An 18,323-nucleotide genomic window follows, 5' to 3' on the forward strand; every position below is an offset into this window, starting at 1 on the left:
ATGTGAAACTACAATGTACAAAAATAAAGTGAAAAGCAATCAAACATTTTTTGGGGAAAAAAAGGAAAAATAAAAAACTTACAATAACCTGGTTACATAAGTGTGCACACCCTTTTTATAATTGGGGATGTGGCTGTGTTCAGAATGAAAAAAACTTGCCATTTTTACAGGGGTGTGTAGACTTTTATATCCACTGTATTTAAAATAATAGGACACGTGAATTCATCACAACCAGGAAGCAGTAAATGTGAGGAATGCTTTAATGTTAACACAGGTTGAGAAGGAAAAAAAGAAGAAGAAGAAGAAAAAAAAACAAGTCACTAACAGCCATAAAAGGGCTCTGTTCTATTGAGAATAGGCGACTTTTCTAATACACATGTAAGAAAAACAGTAAATAAGTAAGTGACAGAATCAACCTAAAAATGACACTAAAATCAATCCTCCAAAAGGAGAGACTAAACAAACTAAGTTTCATGCACAACCAAATACTGCGCAGTACCAACTACACTCCTCCATACTCAGTTTGTCTCATGATTACGCTGTGCTTTGGCCTTCTCCTTTTCCAAGTGTTTCTAGAAAGCAGAAAAAACAAGTTGAATTTGAATGAATACAGCCTGCATTTGTAGATTTCTGTCTTTAATACAGGTTCATCATGTAATAAAATATGTAAGCCATATGAAATCACCTTGAGTTTCTCATAGTGTGCCTGACTACTGCAGTGAACCTTTTTAGCAGTGTCCTCATTGGAATAAAAAAGGAAGCACACTCTACAATAGTAGCCCATCTTCACAAACTCCACACCTGAAAGAATAGTGCAATGTTGTTAGTGATTAATCAGCACCACATATTCCTAAACAGAGGGGAAAACTGTAGCTCAGGCATATTTTCACCTAACAATGTGTTTCCACATTCTGAATCAGAGTAAAACTGATACTTTTGTATTATTCTGCTTTCTGTTTGGTCTGATTAAATTTCTCCCTGCACAAATTTAGAAAAATGTACAGGAATGGTATTAAACAAAGTTACTTGATTTATTGCTTTGAAAAATTTAAGCAAACCTTTTGCACTGAGAAATTATGAAAATCAACCAAGTGTTAAACATCTTTGGAAAGATGTTTGGAAGACTTTGCAAAATTAACTTATACTTAGGCACTGATGTGTGATTTAAGTATATGCAAAAGTATTCATCCTCTTGAAGTATAACAGCAAATTTACCAGAAAAAATAGGCAAAAACAGGGTAGATCTGCAGGTATCAGCACTAACAATTTAATACTTTTTAATACCATAATCAAGACAATTCCAAAAAAATGTAAGACCTGCACGTCACTTCAATCATGCTACATCCGCTATAATGGTTTGTGTTCATGCATATACATCCATTTCTGGGTTTAAGTAAACTATAAGAGGGTAAACAGGGATATGGGAGACCAGAGCAAATATCTTTTTTGCATTACCATTTGCTCTAACAGTGAAAGAAAAAATAAATAAAATCCAGTATTTCCTTTTCATGACTTTCCAAGAGAGGAAAAAATATAGAGAGATGGATTAAAAAGATGTCAAATTTACCATCACTCCCTCAGCAGCTGTATTAGAAACCCCCTCAAAACAGTGTTTAAGTTTTTTGCCATTTAATGCCAGGGTAATGTAACAAGTAGTGTTAAATGCACAGCATTTAGTGTTTAGTGTTAATTTAGTGTTAAATGCACATAATAAATGCACATAATTTTTATCTAAAAAACAAAATATATATATATATATATATATATATATATATATATATATATATATATATATATATATATATATATAAAAATAATGTGAACACGATGCTATTTTGTAATATTACTATTGCACTGAATGATAATACATTTTTATTTGGGGGTACAGATAGTAATATAACAATAGTAATATATTTCTGACTTAATTCAGTTTTATGCGTTAGACCTTTTATTTTGGCAGAAAACCGCAGGAAGACCTCAGCTTAGTTGGCAACAGTTTTTTAATTCATTTATCATTACCAATTAGTTGAAATGCTGTAAAACTCTGCCCAGGAAAATGTTTGAGATTACACCAATATAAAAGCAAAGTGAAATTTGCATGTGTTGTTTTCTAAATGCAGGTTATAAGCATCTCAAACACACAGCACAAACAGAGATGAAGTTGGTGTGGAGCGGCATTTACTGTGAACCGAGTCGCTCTAAAACACTGATGAGCCGCACACACGGAGTGTAACACAGTCACACAGGTTTACCATCTCAAAAAGCTAGTCAAAAAAACGTCGTCGGTTCGGTTGTATTTTTTATGACCTTTAAAACAAATTTAAGACATTTTAATGCAAATTAAGGCCTTATTTTACATTAAGCAATCTAAGATATTTTAAGGATCTGCGGAAACCCTGAAAACTATCAGGATCCAAATGTCTAAATCTGATGAGACATATCCCAGAAGACTTACTTTAACTGCAGTCAAAGTTGGTTCTACCAAGTATTCACCTAGGAGGATTTTTGTTTAGTTAAGCTATTGTGTCACAAAGAATATTTTGCAGTTTTTCAAAATTTGTATATTAACCAAGTCCATTTCAGTTCCAGGCTGTAATATGGAGCTTTAATAATATGGAAAAGTTTAAGGGGTAAATATTTATGCAAGGCGCTGTAAATAATCCGTCATCAGGATCAGGCCCTCATTTAGATTTTGCATTTGCCTCTAAAATGATGACTTACCCACTGGGACGTTTGGATCATATGGACCGAGAGCATCTACAGTGGTTTCAGGCTTTTTGACGGACTCAGTTGGAGGCGTGGGGGTTTCAGTGGGCTCGTGGCTCTTCTCAGACACATCAGCAGAGGATGCAACAGATGAAGACTCAGTAAGAGGAACATCAATGTCACTCTGAGCCTTCTGCTCAATGCAGAGAGAGAAAGTTAAAAGCAAATTTAACATAAACCTGAACCATTTCCAACACATGTAGACATGAATAAGAAAAGAAAAGAAAAAATCAATACTGACCAGTGGTTTGAGCTCCATGTTCTGAGTTTCTGTTGTATCTGTGCTGTGTTCCTCTGTGTGCTCTTTGTTCACTTCAGCTACACTCTCACTAGGTTCAGCTTTGACTTCTGCCTCCTCCTCCTCCTCCTCCTCCTTCACCACCTCCTCCTCCTCCTGTGGAGATTTCTCCTCACTAGTGTTCTCCTCTTTAGCTTTTTTGGATGGGGGTTCCTCTTCCTTCACACTGGTAGTTTTTGCTGAGGAACTGCTCTGGCTTTCCTCTCTCTCCTCAGAGTGCTCTCTCTTGGCTGGCCGTTTGTCTTCTGTGGTTGGGGGTCTGTGTCTGCCATGTGAAATAGTCAATCAGCATAAAGTAGCTATGTTTACATGCAGTGGATTAAAAATGTAATGTGCATATAAACAGAGTGTAAGATAAACAGGAGATATATAGTATACATATTTGGACATGAGCAAAAATCTTTAGCTGGTAGCTACACACACGCACACTTTATAGATTATATATATTTATATTGTACAGGGTGTCCAGTTTAGGATACATACAATTCATTAATAATCTGCAATCATTCAGATTGGAGAAAATCTGTGTGTATAGACGTATCCAGAGTTTCAGCAAAACATGACCAATTAATTAAAACAATAGAAAAGAATGCACTAACCCATGTTTGAGTTGTTTGTACTTCCTGCTGATGTAGACAAGCAAGCGTTTGCCTTCAAATTTGAGCGGATTCAGCCGAGCAGACTCCACAAATCTTTCTGCATCCTCACCCTTCTCCATTTCAATGAAGCACTGGAAGCAAACACATGGAGACAAAACATCATGCCAGTGTTACAGATGAAGACGTGATATGTGAATAATAAGGTATATTAGACATTCTGCACTATTATGATTACGCAGTTACCTCACAACGTGACCGATTCAAATAGTAACGTTTGACTTTCCCATATGGCTCTGCGACCTTCAAAAAGGACGCGTCTGATGATTTAAACGGGGGGATGTGTCCAATATAGACGACTTTGCCGCTCTGTAGTGTTTAGGGAAAAAGCATGTCAGACATTTCTCTTCTAATTGGATGCATTGCTTTATGGTGCAGAAGCATAATGTTGCTCACCTGGATGGTTGCGTAGGTCATTGAATGGTAAATTTTGACTGTTTTTCCACACACGGATGGGATGACATTTCCGTTGTAGAAACGAACCATTGATCTGGCTTCTTGTTCAGTGCTGAATTCCAGAAAGGCCTTCCCAACAAAACATGATACAAATTACATAAGCAAACCAGTAAATAATCTAGGAAATAATGTTTGACAGGTACTGCTTTAAAGAGTTGTATATGAGCTTTAATTGCTCAGCTTGGCCACCACCCATCTTTGAGCCATATACAGGGAATTGTAAATTAGATGGTAGAATTCATGATTTGGGAGTGTTCAGCTACACTCAACTTTCATTAAACTTTAAGCCTCAATGACTGTTGAATGAAGAATGTTCTGCTTTATAGCATAATAAAGCAATGCATGGCTCAACTTTTATCTGCTATTGATTGATAAGTCTCTAATTCCTTTAATACTAAACTCTGTCTTAAATGCAAACTCAGATGCCACATAGTCATGAAAATAAATAATGGCAGGCATTATCAGGCAAGAGTATGAAGAAGTAAGAACAAAAACCTTAATTACAGAATACTACTAAGATTAGAAAGATAAGAAAATTCACCTCAGGCCTGGAATGCAGAACCAAGTGTCGTACAACTTTCCCAAAAGGCTTTGCCAGAGCCAGAATCTCATCCAGATAACCATAGCTGCGTTTAAATCCAACCACATTGACAACTCTCAAGCCCTGTAAAAGTAGTATGGCTTATTAGAGCAGATTCCTCAGGAAAGTCCAAGAAATTTACATACAGGTAAAAAGCCTAGACACTCTACTTTGAGAATATATAAGTTTTATAACCGTCGTTACATAACATTTATAACCGGTTGGATGTCAAGAACCTGTCCAAAAAGTTACATTTATACAAATTTCCACTTAACCTAAAATGTTGTCACTCACCCCAGACATGTTTGGTGTTTTACAAGAGTGATACATACATTTATCTAAGAAGTAAGCTTAAAGCCAGCTTCTGAACAGGTTGATCACATTTTGGCCTTGCTAACGAACTAATGAGTTCAGTTGGTAATTATCTACAAAAGGTGAAAAATGTAGGACACACAGCTCAAATTAGGAAGCTGGAATCACTCTCATCACACAGACTGGCTTCACCTTGCTATTTTATGAAAATGTTATTAAAAGTATCATATTAAAAATATGGTATTACTTAGCCAACACTATTTTTTGAAGCAAGTGTGGGATGATTTAGACCTGCTGTCTGCACAATGCTAAACTAACAGCTACAAGCTTCTCCTATTTATTAGCTACATTAACTTAATAGCTTTGCATAAGTAAAGTAGCACACTTGGACACCAGACATGACTTTGCTGATCACCTAAACTTAAGATAAGTGGCAAAACAATTTAAAATGTATTTTTTGGCTAAGCCATTATGAAAGTTGAAATGTAAAACACAGATTATCATGGGTCTCTTAAGACAACAGTCTACAATGTTACAACATTAAAGAAAGTCAAATTAACTAACCCTTGAAGTTTTTGCTAAAAAGTTAATACTTACTCCACTGTCCTTGGATCTACCTAAAAGCAGACAAGAAAATTTACATTTAAATTTGGAAACAGCTCACATCAATATTACAATGTATTATATATTCATATTCATTAAAATTCAGACTGTTATGCTAATAATACATAATCAACTAATGCACACCAATACAGAATCTACAGCACTTTGCAGACAGGCAGCCTATTTGGACACCAAACATTAAACACCATACATTTCCTGTTGGAAACATTAATTAATTTCAGCTACTGAATTCTGCTTGACAAACTAAACATTTAAAAGCAGAACCTGTAGAAGCTCTGTCTCTAGATCTCGAGTCGTGCCGTTCAGCCTCATCCTCCTCTGCCAGCTCGTCCAGAGTGACAAACTCATCAAAGTCTTCAGGGAAATCAGATTCTTCTGGTACATCCTATTACCACACAGACAGAGATAACATTACTTCAGTTAAGATTTTTGACTCTGTATCATTTAATGGCAAATAGAAAGGCTTAACAATGTGTTGTGTGAACTGTGATGGGTGCAGGGCAGTGTGTGGGTAAACATCACATGCAGAGATACGTTAGCTTGTGCATGCAGACACACTGCGCATGGACTGGCCATGAGGTGAATTTTGATTTTGTTGATGGAGAGCTGTGTCCAGTTGTGGATCCAGAAACATTGTGGTGAGATTGAATTTAGACTTAAGCACTCTGCACAGCTTATTCGAGTTGGAACAATGTTCAAAGTTCCCGTGAAGTGCCTCGAAATGCGCGGCATTATTTGATGTGTTCATGTAATTTGCACTGAAACAGCAAGTCAGGGCGGGATATATCAAGTGGCTCCTCCACCTTTTAAAATAGGCCATTTCTTAATTCTAAGAACGAATGGACTTGTGTTCTTGTGAAGACCAGTCTTGCCAGGCTACCTTGGAAGAACGAACTCTAAAGACAGGAGGACATAGAACGCATCTTTGCGAGAATTGAGATGTGCTGTGAGCTTCCTGTTGTGCAATGGACTGTCCCAGCACATTTCTAGTAGTGGGACAGGGTCCTCATCCCTTTAGTGCTCACTAAGTAATACGTTTCAGCCCGTTAATAGATTTACTGTTAACTTGCTGATTAACCAAAAGTTAATTTAGCATTTATTAATGTAGAAAGCTTTGTTTGCAACTGCGACCTCACGTTAACTAAAAACTAAGCTAACGAGTTTAAAGTTCCCTGTAAATTGTATTTAAATTTCAAAAAGCCAAATTCAAGCACCTTGTACGAACCATGTAGAGACCATTTGATTGGACACAAAATCTGATGAGAAGCTGAAGTGCAGAAAGATGTCATCAAAATTGCTGATCCGTACTGGTGGTAGAGACAGACTGCATACATCTTCTAAATGCAAATTTTGTCTTGGTTTTGGACCACAATAGTTTATAGACAACCTTAAAGCTAACATACTCCTACTAAAAGTCACAAAACGTCCATTTTGATTCCATGGAGAATTGGTTTTCTTAATAATGTACAATTTAACTGTTCTTTCTACTCACTTGCTCGATAGAATCATCTGCAGTGCCCTCGTCCTGCTCCGCATCATCCTGCACATCTGTTTCTTTGAGTTCTGTGTCGTCTTCCTGCTCCTGATCTTCCTCATGCTCCACCGGTTGCTCCATCTCATGCTTATGTTCAAATGCTTCCTCTTCTGGAACCTCTGTGTCCTCATCATCATGCGCATTTTCATCATCATCATCTTCTGGTTGCATAGCCGAATCCTCAAACTCCATGGCAGCTTCCTGATCTGGCTGTGCAGTCACAGATTCCTTTGTCTCCTGGTCTTTACCAAACGCCTCTTCCTCTTCATCATGAGCTTCCACAACACCTTGGCCTTCATCACCAGAACCTGCCTCGGCCCGGACCTCCTCTTCCACCTCCTTAGGCTTTGAGATCTGTGCCTTCTCTGACAAGCTCTCTTTGGCTCTGGAGCTTGAGCTTCTCTGAGGCTTGGATGAGCTTTTGGAACTTGTTCTGCCGCTGTTCTTCTGACCAGATTCTTCCAGCTCCTCTTTTAACTGTTCTCCTTTACCAGGTATGACCCTAAAACACGTTCCAGATATTAGGCTTTTTTTGGTCTGATTTCTCATTTGATTAGTTACAGACACGGCTCCTTTAAACAGATACGTTACTCACGTTAAGGTCTTGTACTTTGTGCAGATGTTCATATGGATGGTCCTACGACTAATGGTCAGTGGATGGATAGTGTAATACTTCACCAACATCTCTGCATCCTCCGAGTTGCTCATCTGCACAAATGCCTGTGACAAGGAAAAATTTCAGTGTGCATGGACAGAAGCCTGACAATATGAATCATGACACTGAAGCCTAAAAGATTAACCATCAGAAGATAGGACTCATGATAGATACCTGATCATTCAAAAATAGATGGTTCACAACGGTGCCAAATCTGCGGGCTACTGTGAGTAACTCTGCTTTCTTCTCAGTCTCTCTCGGCAAATTGGAAAAGAACACCACTGGGCCAGAATCTCGATTTCTGTTCTCTCGATCTGGTCTGTCATTTTTCTAGAGTGAAGCATGTTTAGCATTTACAGTCAAAATTTGTAAAAGAATGCACCACGTAATCTTCACATTGTCTTTTAGGTCATCCCTATACAATCACTTTCCTTATAATAGTTTTAGACATGTTACTGTTTAAAAGATTAAGCAATGCTATCTAAATTATATTCAAACATTTAAACAAAATGCTATATAAACATATAGCAGTTTGCATACCTATAGCTACTGAAATACAACGTCTGTGCTCAGTTTTTGTATTAAGCATTATGTAATGAAATACAAATACATTTTATTTCCTTTAACTAGTTCAGACTGCAGTCTTACCTCAATCACCAGCAGCTCCTTGGACAAGTAAATCTTCACTTCTCTCCCATGCAAAGTTGCAGGCTTGTTCTGGTAGTGATTGGTCATTGAAAGCGCTTCCTCGTGTGTTGCAAGCTCCAGAAAGGCCTACCACAGAAACAACAGTGACCATGTTGAAGCAGTGATAGAAGCAAAAATACAATATTTATAATTCTAAGGACTGCATACTCTATCTAATGACAATTGCAAAGTGAATACCAGGAAAAAATTTTTATTCTAAATTAATTAAACATATTATTCCTGAATGTTTATGTAACATATCTCATAGTATTCAACTGAACATCATGCCTTTCACAAATCACTTGTCTAAGGTAGATACTCTGCTTTTACAGTAACTACCAGGCAATTCACAGTGAATCAAAATGATGTAAAAACTGGGAGTTATATGTTATATAATTTACAAGTTATATGAAGTGTGTTACCTTATTCTTGAGTACAAGGTGTTCACGAATGGCACCAAAACGATTGGCTAAACCAAATAAAGCAGATAACTTTGGCTTCTCGTCATATTTTACCACCACCACCCTGCTTCTGATCTGAAATGCAAAGACAGAAAAAGGCAAAAAAAAAAAGGTTGCAAATAAAATAGGGATGAAACTGTTACCGGTTTCATGATAAAATTCCCAGACGGTTAGTATTACCGTGTCACATTTAATTATCTTTAAAACCGTGCGTGATTATCATGATTTGTAAAACTCATGGTAAATGCTGTCCACACACACCCAGCATGAGTCTGACACAAATCAGAAGTGTGGTCATACTTTGGATTTAATAAAAATGCTGAGGGAATCATAATAGAAGATGCTAACCCTGTCTGCAGAGCTTGCCAGTAGACAGTTGCTGCAGATGGGGGTTTAGGTGCTTTCCCCTCTTTTCCCATCGCTTTTAAATTGCTTATGAAAGCCTGTGTGGCAGTGCGCATTTCACTTTCGAATTAGCAACAATTCGGGGGCAATTGCTTGAATATTGGGTTTATTATTATTCTTAATGAAAAACACAACAAGAACAAAACAGTACAATGACAAACTTGCTTATATTAAACCAAATCTTACGCCATCGTCTTGTCAGTCAGCTCGCATCACTCTCGTCACGTGCTAAATGAAATCTGACTCCTGCTGATCTGTGCTGCATCCATTCTCTAACTGAACTAAATGATTTTCATTACTATAAAAAAGCAAAACGACAGTGGGGGCAGTGCCGTGGTGGGCAAGTGATGTAATCAGTGTGCGGCTGAACACCGTGTACCGATAATCACAGCAAGCTTAGTGACAACCATCCATCACTTTATAGTCAAATATCAAACCTGTTTAAATGATTTCAGTGCATCAGTACATTTTCAGAAAATTAACAATACGGTAATAAAACCGTGATTATTTTGGTCACGATAATCGTGATATGAAATTTTAACACCGTTACACCTCTAAAATAAAATGTCATTGTTACCCAAATAGCACAAATAGTAATAATTACTCAGTAAGTCGAAGATGAAACTAGATCGTTTTATCTCAACAGCAATTTGTACAGCATTATTACCTTTGGTGTCACAGAATATGACGATGTTTTGCTTGACATACTCATGCTTGAAGTAGAACCTTAAAAAAGAGAAATCCTTAGTTAGGGCTATGAATTTATCAACAGAACACCAACACAATACAAAACATCAGCCAGGATCCATATGCATCTTATCTACACATATAATTAACTTCTGGATGAATAATGTCAATTTTCTCTGACCAATCATGTCACACACTTCAACCCTCTCCACATAAAAAGTGACAACACTGTGATGGAGGGACATCCAATTTGCGATGATATTTTTCTTCAAATTTTGTGACTTAATTTACAAATTCCTGAAGAGACTTACAGGTTCATAGCATGATTATATGTAGTATAGATAATTAAATAAAAACAGTAATAAACAACAAAACCAAAACTGTACACAGACTAATTACCCCAGCTTGAACTCATGCTTGTTCGCTGCCTCATAGAAGACGGAGCAGCACCCAGAAGTCCATCTGATCGGCTTTTTGAGCTCAGAGAGAGAGAATCTGACCTGAGAGAGACAATGTAAATACTTTGAAAATTGGAAAAACCTGCTCTGTTCTGAAATATTTATGCTAGTTCATATACAGACTGGTGACAAATTCAAGGAAAAACACCATGTGTTTGTCCACAAGTATACAGAATACCTTCAATAAGTCTAAGCAGAGATTTTATATGTCTCTGAAAGTGTACTAGAAGGATGAACACCACTCTTCCAAAAGCTATTCCCACGATTTAAAAAATAAAATAAAGATTATGGTAGTGTAGAGCACTAAAATGTGCTCCCACAGATGAAGTGGCCATAACCTATGATTTATATCATTTTCATACTCATCAAAACATTCAGTGAGCCCTTATGCCCTGTGGATGGTGTCGGGTCATCCTGAAAGATCATACCATTCAGGACAGAAATGTTTCATCACAGGATATGTTTTCAATAAGAAGAACTCTCCAAACAATGGCAGCAAAATGCAGTCACAGCACAACAGAAGCAAAGTATATTCCTTTAATTTGTCACCCATCTGAATATATACTCTATAAAATAAATGCATTATTTACATACATTCGACCAGAGGGCATTTGAGGGTCCCAATCTGGATACCTACAAACAGGAAAAAAATAAAAATAAAAACAAACAACTTTGTTGCTTTTGAAGATGGAAGCTAAATATCATTTGTATGAAGGAAGAATAGTGATGCCTAATTGTATAAATAATACAAAATCATAGACATAAGCTCCCCAGACAAAAAAAATTGTCACATTCACCAACAGCAGTGCCTTGTACAATATCATATGGGTTTCGTGCTTCATGTCCAAGCAGAACAACATTCAAACCCCACACGCTCCAGGAAGACGGTAGGGTGCATAGAGCCAAATTTGTGTGCAACTTTTTCTTACTTTGGCCTGCGAATCACCAAACATCAATGTCATGTGGTATTACGTGGAACTGCAGTTGGAACACCAAATGCCACCCAGGAATTCAGCAGAATTGCACCCAGCCAAGGGGAGACTGAGCTAAAATTGACATGAAACATGTCACGATACGGGTGGAATCCTTACCTGACATGATTGGCAAGGGGAGGCGTAACCAAGTATTAGGAAAGACTTGACATGCGACTAATTTATTTGTCCAGGAAGCTTAATATAATCCTCAATCATAACTTAAAAATAACATACAAATTAAAGGCAAATGAAAATGTAAGGACACTGAGGTGGACATACAATTGCAGAAGGACCCTCCGGTTTTCTGCATGCCGCATCCCAGTTGTGTGCTGAGTCCATTCCTGCAAAGACATACAAAAAACTGTTTTTTTTTCTTTGTTTTTTTTTATTTATTCAATGCTGTCCATCTGATAGTAATTAGATTTAAATTGATCTAATTCAACAGTAATAAATGCTTTAGAATGTGCCCTGATATATGTTGACCTCGCAAACAAGACAATGGATTTAAATTAAAGTAGATATTATCCCATCGCTAAATATTTTTAAATACAATATTTACAATGACTAACCATTGTAGCAAAAATCTATAGTGAATAATGACTACTATAAGCACTAAATGGGGTCACAGTCTAAACACACTGGACAAACACCAAGATGTAATGATGAGCAAACTGAACGCTTTTGGATACGGGTGTTCTCCACCATGTGGCTGATATGTTCAGGAGGGGAAAAAAGTTGATGTGTGAAAGAAACTGTTCTAAACTACTCACCATGGAAGAATGCACATCAAAGTCACAAAGGGAGCACACATGGGGAAACATGTGTGGCATGACACCCAAGAAATCCTGAATTTTGCCCTGAGATGGGGATCCCATCCGCCGCTGCATAAAGAGATCATCAGATGTTGAAGATGAGGTCGTGCCTAAGCCACGATAGCGGTCAGTGGAAAGCTCGGAATACTGGCGATCCCGACTGCTGCCACCGCTCCCGTAATCGAGCATATCGTAGCTGCGAGAGGATAAATCTTGAGTAGAACTGTAGCCAAAATCAGAGTGAGAAGTGCGGCTCTGACTTGTGGAAGTTGCAGAACGGTCCAGTCTTCCTCCCTGCCCATCTCTCCACTCGTCTCGACCTCCTCTGTATGAGGGGTCTGGGGAGAGTGATTGAGATAGGAGGTCACTGGACAGAGGTCGACTGGCCTCGGTCTTTCGGTTCTTCAGCTGCATGATAAGATGTGGTAGTGTTTCCACACTTATGTTCTCCTCAGGCACCTGGGCCAGTGCATCCAAGTCATTGGGAGAGAGACCAAGGCTGGCAAAAAGCTTCATGGTATTGCTGAGAGGGTTGCCAACACGACGGGGGGCCAGTTGGGAATCCTGGCTGTCTGCTCCACCCAATCCCATCAATCCACCATGCTGCTGGGACGAGGAGCCATAGGGATCAGGCCGAGACTCGGTCATGCTAAAGTTCAGAGTCTCGGCAGCAGCCAAGAGCCCCCGGCCAACAGCAAAGCCTTTCTGAGCACTGTCTGGCGTCAGCTTCTGAGACATGGCTTCAAAATGACAGGGAGAGGCGACACAACCTCAGATAGGCAATTAAAGTAAAGAACGATGTATCTGATTGAATTGTCCCAAAAAGGACGGTCCGTAAAATTCCAAATGTCAAAGATAAGCCAACGGTGAGAATGGACAGATCCTCTTCTATGACAGAATGAAACAGGTCTGCAGAAAGACAATGGAGCAATGATTTCTATTCCATTCTAATTGTTAGCAGTGCCACAGCTAAGCAAGTCAGTGAAATTTAGACAGTGAAAAGAAGTAACAACTGACAATACAATACATTGCAACATGCCCCAAAATATCAAGAGTTACAGAAAAGGCTATATGGATTTTATGACAGAATTGAGCAAAAGATCATCATGGAGAACTGTTAAGATACAGACGTATGCACATCCTTAAAATGACCAAGAATGAAAGAAAAGCATTGCATATCACAGCCAGGACAGGAAAACCATGGAGGCATGAACCAGCTTAATTTTTGTTTTGTTTTTTAATTAGAATTACAGGAGACACAATCGACTTCAATTGGGTAGGAATGTGTCAGAAGAAGACAGAACAATGTTAAGTGCTTTACATGCTTTGGCTCCAGGAGAGGTGTCATTTTATTTGAACAAGAGAGCCTGTGGTATTGTACATCATCCCTAAATAGATGATTTAGAAACAGCATGTGAAAGAAGTACATGGAATTACTTCACTAGATCAAAATCCAATTAGGTTTCTTCACCCAGAGAAAGTTAATGAACTAATGCATGACTTAAATCTAGTAATAAACGAACAGCTTTCATATTTCAGAATTTTTTTCTCTTCTGAACAGACTTCTTTTAACTAAGTATCAACTGAACAGGATAAATGGCAAGGACAAAAATCAGAGAATTCAGCTTCTTTGTCTAGCTGCAGAAAAACTATACTGAAGACATGGCTTTGGGCAAACTGGCTGACCGACTAGATCTCATTCACTGGAAAATCAAGTTGATAATGTTCATTAATTGAAGTCAGAGTTATGCATTTTCAACATCACTTGAATGTGTGACAAACTGTGTTACTGGCTACCTGCAAATTTCACTCCACTGGTGTAATTTTGGCAAGAGGTGTTCGATGAACAAGTTCAGGTAAGTTAAAATGCTTCCAAGGACCAAAAAAATACCAGAGTATCAGTCACAAAGAAAGTGAAACAGTAATGAACACACAATCTATTGTAATGTATTCCACTCATTCCCTTGTCTTCAGAAACATCTTTATCTTAGGCAGGACCAGTTAAGCCTAAATGTTTCTGAAGTGCGCCAGCTGTTCTGTTCCTAATCCCAACAGGGACTAGTAACACTTTAAATAGAAAACATCATGTTGTTGCTGGTGGTTTCATGGGGAGGATGACAGAGTTAGGGTATCTAGACAGACTCTGTAATGCTGCATTCGACTTGAGGTCACAACTTATAATTCCCAAACCAGCAACCAGGAAAAGCCAAAGAAAACGACTCCCTCAACATGAAATTCCTACTTGGCAGTGTACAGTAGTCTTTTCAACTATGAGTACCTTCCAGGTTGATGGAGTGACATCAAATCAACATGGCTGTGCACAGCACTAGAAAAAAAATAGCACTTCTTATTTTTAAATTAGTTGTGCTGTATATACAGTCCCCTCCGAAACTATCAGAACAGCAAGGCCAATTTGTTTAGTTATTGCTGTAGACTGAAGACATTTGGGTTTGAGATCAAAATATGAATATGAGATCAGTGTTTAGAATTTCAGCTTTTATTTCCAGCTATTTATATGTAGATGTGTTAAACAACATAGAACACAGCACATTTTGTATCAGACCACCCATTTTGTAGGCAAGCAAAAATACTGGAACAAGTGACTGACAGGTGTTACTTGTTACCCAGGTGTGTTCTATTAGATTGATCGTTTAAACAAAAATGGCTCTGAACATCTACTCTTGGTTTTAGCCTTCAGTTTCACCTGTGAAGACTGCATATGTTGTAAAAAAGGATAAGTCAACATGAAGACCTATGGTGACTATGGGAGAAAAGCAAGCCATTTTGATGCTGAGAAAAAAGGGAAAATTAATCAGTCATTGAACAAGCATTGCGCATAGCCAACACAACAACTTGAAATGTCCTGAAAAAGAAAAACCACTGGTGTACAGAGCAACAGACACTGATTGGGTTGGCCAAGGAAAACAACAGCAGCTGATGGCAGAACATTGTGAGAGCTGTGAAGAAAAACGAACAACAACCGTCAGTAACATCAACAACCTCCACAGTGCAGGGCTGACGGTATCGCAAACCACCGTTCAAAGAAGACTTAGAAAGCAGAAATATAGAGGCTATACAACAAGATGCAAACCACTCATCAACAGTGAGAATCAGAAAGCCAGACTGGAATTCACAAAGAAATACAGAGATGAGCCACAAAAGTTCTGGAACCAAAATAAGCCTCTATCAAGTGATGGAAAGGCCAACGTGTGGAGAAGGAGAGTCTGCTCATGATCCAAAACATACAAGCTAATCTGTGAAACATGGTGGAGGTAGTGTCATGGCTTGGGCTTGCATGGCTGCTTCTGGAACAGGCTCACTAATTTTTATTGATGATGTAACTCATGATGGTAGCAGCAGAATGAATTTATAAGAACATTTTGTCAGATAATTTACAGAGACTTGCATCCAAATTAACTGGGAGGAACTTCATCATGCAGCAAGAAAATGATCCAAAACATACTGCCAACTCAACAGACTTTATCCAAGGTACAAAGTGGAAGGTTTTAAACTGTCAAATCAATCAACAGACCTTAACCCAACTTGCATGCATTTCATCTCTTAAAGAGGAGACTGAAGGGAGAAACCACATGAAACAAACAACAACTGAAAGAGGCTGCAGTAAAAGCCCGGAAAAGCATCACAAAAGAAGAAACCAATAATTTGGTGATGTCAATGAGTGAATGAGGCTTGATGCAGTTATTACAATCAAGGGATATTCAACTAAATATTAAGTGTTACTTGTTTTAATATACTTCAAGACCTCTATTCCTATACTTGTATTCACCTAAAACTGGGTGGTCTGATACAAAAGGATCTATGTTTTTTGTTGTTTAACACATCGTACTCACATCTCATATCCATCATTTGATCTCGAACCCAAATGAATTGGTTTTGCTGTTCCATTAGTTTGAGTGGACTGTACAAGTATTTGCTGTAGATCAGTGGTTATCAAAGTGGGGTCTCAAGGAAGTCGAATGCAGCATAACTACTAGTGCAAACGGCAGAGTCTTCTGAATTGACAGGCAACATGAATGACAGGGAAGTACAGAGACCTCCATGTCCTCAATGAGAAGTTCACCAAATGTCTGACTTAAAGATTACAGACCCCGCCTTTACTGCAAAAATTCACATGTTTACAGTTTTGAACTGGATATCAAAAAGCTGAATTGCAGAGGGCAAAACCTCCGATCAGGCTAAGATGCTAATAACTTCACCCATCTGACTGAAATGAAGATTCTGGGGACATCTTTTTGTGTACATGGGCAGGACAGGGAGGCAGTTTCATGAAGTGTAAAAAAAAAAAAAGTCTAACCACAAGTACTCCATTCTTGACCTTTAAAACACTCAAAACCTGGTTTCACTGAAAATCCGCTAGAGAAGGAGAAAAGAAATGACCATTACAGGGGGAAAAAACAGAGGAAATGCATGAAAGGAGAGAAATAGGAGACAAACTGACACTGTAACGTATTTCCAAGTGAAACAGACTAAGCGTTGGAGATAGGGTGTGTGTGTGTGTGGGGGGGGGGGGCGGTATATGTATGTATGTATGTATGTATGAATTGACTGATAAGAGGCCAATCTGAATACAAATAAATATTATGGACCCGAGGGCAGATTTCCAAACTGAGGTTTTTTCTCCCTCCAACTCCAAGACAGTGACTTAAACTTTTAATCGTTTCTACATAATTTTACACATCATTTATACTAGTAAGAGATAAAAAATATTGACTATGGCACCTCTTAAATGCAGATTATCCTCAATGCTATGCCAGCTGTAGCTGCTGAGAAAAGCCAACACAGCTACCATGATATCTACCATGTATGTACAGCGTGTTTACCGCATTGTTCACTTTCTGCAGCTATAAACACATGCACATCAGATGAGACATCAGTCCGAGTGCAGAGAGATCCGTGTGAAACTCACAGCACCGAGTTTTGTTTTTAAGAATGGGCCAAATCTGATGATGGACAGAAGTGTGAGTAAAAAGACAGAGGAGGTTAATGGTGTGTGAGATGTTTTTAGTTGTGAAGCTGTAGGATGTGAAGAGAGATTCGTGTGTGCTAGTAGTATGAAATTCCCGACTTAAGCCAGGGAAAGCTTCTGCATGTGAAGAAAGCGGAATAAATGTAGAAACCGCCACGTTTGTATAAATCTCCACAAATTAAAAGTGAACTGCAACAATGCAACATCCAGCTCTCTCAGGGACGAGGATGAAATATTAGAGAAAGGCCGAAACTAGCTTACTGACTTACTGAGTACTGTTTCACTACTAGAGCACTATACTGTTAGTTAGCAGACGGTTTACATCTAACTAAAGACTGGCGCTCATTTAATTATACAAATATTAACTGGGGAATTATCAACAAGTGTGTTGTGTTGTGCATTATAAAATATATTTTAAAAAAATGTGGCACGGTCACAATGCCCAGGATTGCAACTGGCTAATCTAGCTAGCATGCTAATCGGGGGAAATGGCGAACCGAGGAAAGAGGTCAACATTTTTCATATGCAAAACATCATGCATAGTTTTTATTTATTGATCTACACTTGGAGGAAAATACTTATCCGTATGTGAATGATAAAACAATTAACGCGAAGAACTTACTGTATTAATATTCCCTCACACGCTGCAAAAGCGAATATGTTTCAGTCAGACTTGAAAAGATCACCTGACTGACACACTTCCGGTCCACTGCGACTCTTGTCCAATCAGAGGCGCACATTGCCCCCTAGCGTACCGGCCCTCTTTTGTAATCACTTTCAGTGACCATTTTATCCTCAGGCTCAGGGTCGCTGTGGATACAGAGAACACAGGATGTATATGATAAATCCAACTTTTTGTCTGATCATGTCATACATTATTGACTACGTTTACATGGACAGCAATAATCTAATTATTGACCTCATTCTGAATAAGATAATAGTGTGATTAAGGTGTTTACATGAGTCGCGTT

The 18,323-nt window shown here is 38.3% G+C and overlaps 1 protein-coding gene across 1 annotated transcript; it reads right to left on the reverse strand.

The window, feature by feature from the left end:
- Positions 1-248: 248 nt before the first annotated feature.
- Positions 249-18,098, reverse strand: LOC128611478 (matrin-3). The gene is made up of 21 exons (XM_053631019.1): positions 17,975-18,098; positions 12,324-13,274; positions 11,833-11,894; positions 11,174-11,212; positions 10,521-10,621; positions 10,102-10,160; positions 8,991-9,104; positions 8,530-8,655; positions 8,056-8,211; positions 7,822-7,946; positions 7,185-7,728; positions 5,957-6,077; positions 5,666-5,685; positions 4,718-4,840; positions 4,117-4,245; positions 3,907-4,029; positions 3,664-3,794; positions 3,008-3,329; positions 2,722-2,899; positions 686-801; positions 249-572 (listed from the first exon to the last, which is right to left on the reverse strand). The coding sequence occupies exons 2-21, from the start codon at positions 13,101-13,103 to the stop codon at positions 519-521; spliced, it is 3,423 nt and encodes a 1,140-aa protein (XP_053486994.1). The 5' UTR covers positions 13,104-13,274; positions 17,975-18,098; the 3' UTR covers positions 249-518.
- Between the last annotated feature and the right edge of the window lie 225 nt (positions 18,099-18,323).

Source organism: Ictalurus furcatus, chromosome 8 (assembly GCF_023375685.1).
Source record: "Ictalurus furcatus strain D&B chromosome 8, Billie_1.0, whole genome shotgun sequence".
Lineage (NCBI taxonomy): Eukaryota > Metazoa > Chordata > Actinopteri > Siluriformes > Ictaluridae > Ictalurus > Ictalurus furcatus.

Excerpts from the sequence above, each read along its gene's own strand:
- LOC128611478 (XM_053631019.1), bottom strand. The coding sequence starts at position 13,103 with ATGTCTCAGAAGCTGACGCCAGACAGTGCTCAGAAAGGCTTTGCTGTT. Across the intron at positions 7,947-8,055 it reads ATCTATTTTTGAATGATCAG|GCATTTGTGCAGATGAGCAA; the intron begins GTATCTATCATG and ends TCCTTGTCACAG. Across the intron at positions 5,686-5,956 it reads TAGAGACAGAGCTTCTACAG|GTAGATCCAAGGACAGTGGA; the intron begins GTTCTGCTTTTA and ends GTCTGCTTTTAG.